At 38.6% G+C, this 5789-nt stretch overlaps 1 protein-coding gene across 1 annotated transcript; it reads left to right on the top strand.

The window, feature by feature from the left end:
• The first annotated feature begins 2168 nt into the window (after window positions 1-2168).
• On the top strand, window positions 2169-5789 carry LOC306934624 (leukocyte surface antigen CD53-like). The gene is made up of 7 exons (XM_079517273.1): window positions 2169-2266; window positions 2412-2600; window positions 3481-3555; window positions 3934-4044; window positions 4562-4669; window positions 5160-5243; window positions 5352-5789. The coding sequence occupies exons 1-7, from the start codon at window positions 2204-2206 to the stop codon at window positions 5418-5420; spliced, it is 699 nt and encodes a 232-aa protein (XP_079373399.1). The 5' UTR covers window positions 2169-2203; the 3' UTR covers window positions 5421-5789.

Raw genomic sequence — 5789 nt, 5'->3', positions numbered from 1 at the left:
GGATAAAAGCGTCTGCTAAATGACTGTAATGTAATGTAATGTAATGTACTTTAACCAGAATTAAAATTTGAAAATTGTGTCTACATATGTTGTGAACTTTCAGCAGCTGTCACAAAGTATCCCAAAGGAGTTGGGTTGGAACAAATTCAGAGGAGATAGTAGACACCTTTATGAACATGTATGAAGAAAGCTATTGGTAAGCATTTATATTCCAGATTGGTCCAAAACTTTCCCTAATAAGAGTTGTAAATGGATGTTAGGCTCTGTCACATCAGCCCCCTCTCACAGCACTGAATGTCATAGCCCTGCCACAGGCCCTATCTGTCATGTTACCATGGTAATATGTTACGGCCCTGTGACAGGGCCTGACATCCCAGTCCCACACCGCTGTGACAGGGGCCTGTGCTGCATGTGCAACTACACTTCAAGAAACCATGCATTTGAATGCAGAGTTAATGAAAAGAAGTCTAGGATGAAATGAAGAGAATGTGCACTTGTATAGGCTATATTAAACTGCCGTGCCCTTCTCCCAAGACTCAAGAGCACCTTTAAAAAGTACGGTATTGCTTCTAGTGCCCCCCAAACTTCTCTGTGTGCCCCTTGGGGGGCTGCACAACCAAATCTCTTTGCCAAAAATAGCAGATCTACAAACTTTCTACATCTCTAGGCTTGTATAGCCTATTGACATGCAGGGATGCTAGGGTTCATGTTAAGTAATGTGGGTGCCACTCCCATAGTTCTCCTTGTTGTCAGTTGTGTAAATAAACAAATAGACATGTCTCTAGTATAGACTACAGTATTTTGAGGCAGATCCTGCCACTGTGCCGTTATGCCTTTTCCTGCTTGTAGTTAACACTATATCTATAGCTCTATAGCACTAGCCTCATAGCACCTGGGAGTTCATATTACTGCAGACTTGTTGATAAGGTAAGTCTTATACTGTGTTCTGGAATTCTGGTATTCAGCTATTATACTGAATTGTTTTTATACCACCAGTTTTCGCTAAAAATCATTGAACTATTCATGAAGTGAAATAAAAAAGAGTCTGGGTAATGGGTTGCATAGTTGTTTTATATTGTTATAAGAAATACGTTGCTCATGATCTGAAGATAAACTATGCATCTTTGGGATGAATTTGTATGCTTAGAAACAATATTTGTAATATAATATTTAAATATGGTTAGGTATAGAAGTTATGAAAAGAAAGAAGAAAATAAATGCTTAGACAAATTCATATGACTAAAAATATTTACTTTAGGCTCTCACACGTACTGTGTTGACTGTGTTGCATCTATTCTGCTTTTTTGCTACCATGAAACCCAAAGATAGCGTTTCACGAAGACAATAACCTGGCTTACATTTGAGTTCATGCATGCTGAGAAGCTTTATTTTCTTGTGAAAATACAGCTTCTCCGAAAATCTACGAAAGTCATTTTTTACAAGATTTTAAATGTGAGGCATGATCTTCTATTCTATTCTAATAATAAGGAATAACAGACATGTCTAAATGTCAAGGGGCTACATTATGACAGTAGATGCAGGCTCAGGCAGTGTTGTCATATCAAACAGTGTTGTCGTGTAAACACAGTCCACTTACAGGGCTGGATTACAGAGCAGGCCAATAGGGCTAGTGCCTAGGGGCCTCTGAACTCCAAGGGTCGCAGACCCCAGCCAGTTCTCAGGGTTAGGGCTAGTGCCCAGGGGCCTCTGAAGTCCAAGGGTCGCAGACCCCAGCCAGTTCTCAGGGTTAGGGCTAGTGCCCAGGGGCCTCTGAACTCCAAGGGTCGCAGACCCCAGCCAGTTTTTAGGAGCCAAGGGCAAGACTCCTGGATGCCAGAGGCCCCTGAACAGCAGAGATTTACAACACAAGAATCAATTGGATTTTTGGGGCTAATTATAGTGAAAGCCATGTTGTAACACATGCTATATATGAATCATATCACAGTTTTTTCCCCTGAATTCCTATTCAGGTGCAAAACTATTGATGCAGTGTTTTTTATAATGGCCAAAGTAGATATTGTCATGAATGAAAATCTTCAAAATGCTACTTTGAAATAATTTGTGTTGGATTCCTGAATTGGCAGTGAAATGCTGTTATAGCAGTTCTGTCTTTAGGCAAATATTCACAATGTTGAATTTGAAACCATCCCTTCTTATTTCAGTTGTATAGGTCTTAACGGAGGAAGATCATCGTTAAGGAAGAATGAATCGCTCCTGTGTAGACTGCTGGAAGAGCATGATGATTCTCCTCAACTTCATTTGCTGGGTGACTAATAATTCATACGTTGTCGCAATTTCTATTTTAGATTTAGAGATTTATTTATTTCCTTCTCTAGGATAATGTCCATTGAAATACCCAATATCATTCAGTCATGTGATAAAAGTTCTCTCTTACCTCCCATGTGTGGTAGCTGTGTGGTGCATTTATAGTGGCGTTTGGAGAGTTCCAGATGATGCACTCTAAATATGGTTCACTGATCACCTCCTTCTGGCCTATCTACCCTGCCAACACCCTGGTGGTAACAGGGACCATCGTCACCTGTGTCTGTTACCTGGGAGTCATGGGAGCACTGAAGGAGAACCGTTGCATGCTCATCACTGTACGTTTATTGAACTCACTCAACATATACAGACAAATAATCTAAAGGGGTTTCTACTCAAAATATGCTTAGAAGTGGTATAATCAATTGTTAAAATCGAGCAGTGTTTCTCAACAATTTTTGGCCCACTATATCCAATATGCAGGTCCCATGTCAGTATCATGTCTGTATCATCATGACAGTATCATGTCAGTATCATGTCAGTATCATGGCCAGTCTCAGACAAAAATAATAATATTGCTTCTACCGCCCCCCATAACTTCTCTGAGGGGCTCTACCACCCCTGCCGAGAAACACTAGTCTAGAACAAACTGAACACAAAGGAACAGACATCATATATTCTGGTCTGCTTACATGCCAGATGGGTGGGGATGTATTTGCACCAAATACATCTCCTGTGATTAACATCTTGTGGAGTTAATCACACCAAAGCCAATTTAAAACCAAGGGTCCCTGCTGGGGCTTATCCCAACCCCACCATGCCCTCTCATTTACAGTGACATCTATTTAACATTTATCGCACCTCGTCTTTGTGTTGTATTTCTGGTATTACGTAAAAACACCTTGCATGCATGTTACACATAGGATGTAGAGTCTACATCCTATGTGTAACATGCATAGTCTACATTGTAGACTATAAGCATGATATGAAAGGTATATGAAAGGTGCTAAATTAAAGTTTATTAGTAAGGCAAGGCAAGTTTATAGTATTTCACACACAAAGATAGTTTGATAAAGCACAGAAGGTTTTAAAGGGCATTTAAAAGCATATAAAATGTAGAACTGCATTATTCTACTATGTATAATAGTACAATACATTTTAAAATAATACCAGAACATCCAGTGTTGTGCATAACGTATATGATTTGTGTGATTACAGTTCTTTGTGCTGTTGTTCATTCTGATGCTAGTGGAGTTGGCCATGGCCTGTGTATTCCTGGTGTATGACAGAGAGGTACAGTATCATGGAGCCATGCATTTTCTTTTTTTATATATTCATCAAAACACATTTAATAACCCAATGTATAACAGTGAGTGTACAGTGCACAATGCTAAAAAGTACATTTAGTAAATATGTTGATTTCAAAGTATTATAGAAAACATGAGCTACATAGCTAACACAAATAATACATATTATTTTATTAGTGAGCATAAGAGTACAGTAGTAGTATGCTGCCCCCTATGGGCACACTTTAACTTTCTATGCACAGTAGATATTCAGTTTAAAAAGGTTTGTCTTGTGTGGTGAGTACACTTTTTTTCAGTTCATAATACTGTAATGTATTTGTAATGGCAGTTGTAACTTGTACTGATTTGCACTTATGTGGTACAGATTGACACATTCTTTGAAAATGACCTATGGCGAAGCTTGGAGACCTACAAGCTCTCCACTCCAGAAGGCAACATGACCGTCAAAGATGATTTTGATGAAGTTCAATACGTAGTAAGTCTTCAGCAAGAATACCCAGGGGTCACCAAGGTGTCCATTAGTCCGTACATAGACAAATGTGTCCTTGGCTAGACTTGGCCTTGTCTGTGGCATTGTTTTCTTCTCTTTTTTTTCCTTTTTTACATATAACATGATAATGTTGTCATTTTCATCATAAGACCCATTTACTTAATGTCAGTCTGCAAAAATGCAGTCCCATTTGGTTCCATGTGTGCACCCTCAGAGTTAGAGACCTGTAAAGGTCATTTATTTAAGGCTATTGATCTTTATGTGTTTCTGGTAATATAATTGTCCGCTCATTTGTATGTCCATGTCACAGTGCACTCACTGTTAATGTTACTGCTACTCCTCCTTTTTTCTTCGTATAGCTATTCTTTATTTATCCACGGAAATGTAGCTGACTCTGGCTTGCATTCCTGTTCAGTGTGTGGGTTTCCTCACAGGGTCTAGGGTGTTTTTCAATATTGTTGTATTTTACAGTTTAGTTGAATCAGTTTTGTCATATTTACAGTTTCAGTGCTGTGGAGTCCATGGTGAGGCTGACTGGGGCGGGAAGGTCCCAATATCCTGCTGTACTGAAGACCCATGTCAAGCTTTAAACCACACCAACTGGCAAGAGGTACAGTAGGCCTACGTTATAGAAGTATAACCTAAGTTATGTTCTTATAAGCATGGAAAGGCAAGTTTATTTGTATAGCACAATTCCACAAGAAAGATATTCAGTTCTTTTCACAAAACAGCATTAAGACGTTAAGACATAGACAAAAGAAACACACTATAAAAGGACATTTGAATACAACAACAATTTTTTTTACTGAATGACTCTTCACTGGCAGGTGAGCCAGTAGGGTACAGCAGCAGTCACAAGCAGACTAAATCGGGAGTAAAAGGGGTAAAAAATAAATACATGCTAAATCTTTCATGACTACTATATTTCTGGCTTGGATTGTGGACTAAACACCTTTATCTCCATAATAATATACAGTATATATTTTAATACAATTGTATTTTTGAAACTGTGAAGAACATTATTCACCTATTCTTTTCCAATTACTATATTTACTGTAAGTATTTACCAGTCCATTTGAAGAGATTCTTTTTTGTTTCAGGGATGTCATCTCAAACTTAGGAACTGGTTTGCCAGAAACTTCCTCAGCACCGGTGCAGGTGTTGTCTCTCTGTTTATGCTGCAGGTACTGGTACATATATCCCGTTATTTGCATTAAAACTCATTTGCAGATATTTGCTATTTATAGTTCTATTATATATTTGTTAAATGTCCTCTTTGTCTTTATTCACAGTTCCTTTGTATGTGTTTCACCGTCCCCGTGTTTTGCCACTTCAGTCGAAATGGACTTGGCTACCAGTGAAAATGTGGTCTGAAAGGATTCTCTCACATCTCTGAATATCTGCTAATCTGTGGTGACGTGACACATTGTGGGGGATATATCTAAACATTTCTTCTTCTTCTCTGTGAATTTAATGGTAACCTTTTAATTTAACAACAATAATCTTGGCAATATGTTGTATCTTTTAGTATTAGCCCATTTGTTAAAAAGGGCCGGGGAAAATGCCCTTGCATTTTTTAATTATACCTGTGCTCTAATGTTCATGGCTGCTGTTGTCAAGCCAGAAATATAATTCTACTCAGTAACCACGTCATGATTCACTGGACCAATACATCACCTTCTTTTACACACACACACACACACACACACACACACACACACACACACACA

This window comes from Electrona antarctica, assembly GCF_951216825.1.
Source record: "Electrona antarctica genome assembly, chromosome: 12".
Lineage (NCBI taxonomy): Eukaryota > Metazoa > Chordata > Actinopteri > Myctophiformes > Myctophidae > Electrona > Electrona antarctica.
The sequence above is the reverse complement of the archived record's forward strand: the minus strand, read 5'-3'. Positions and strand labels throughout refer to the sequence as shown.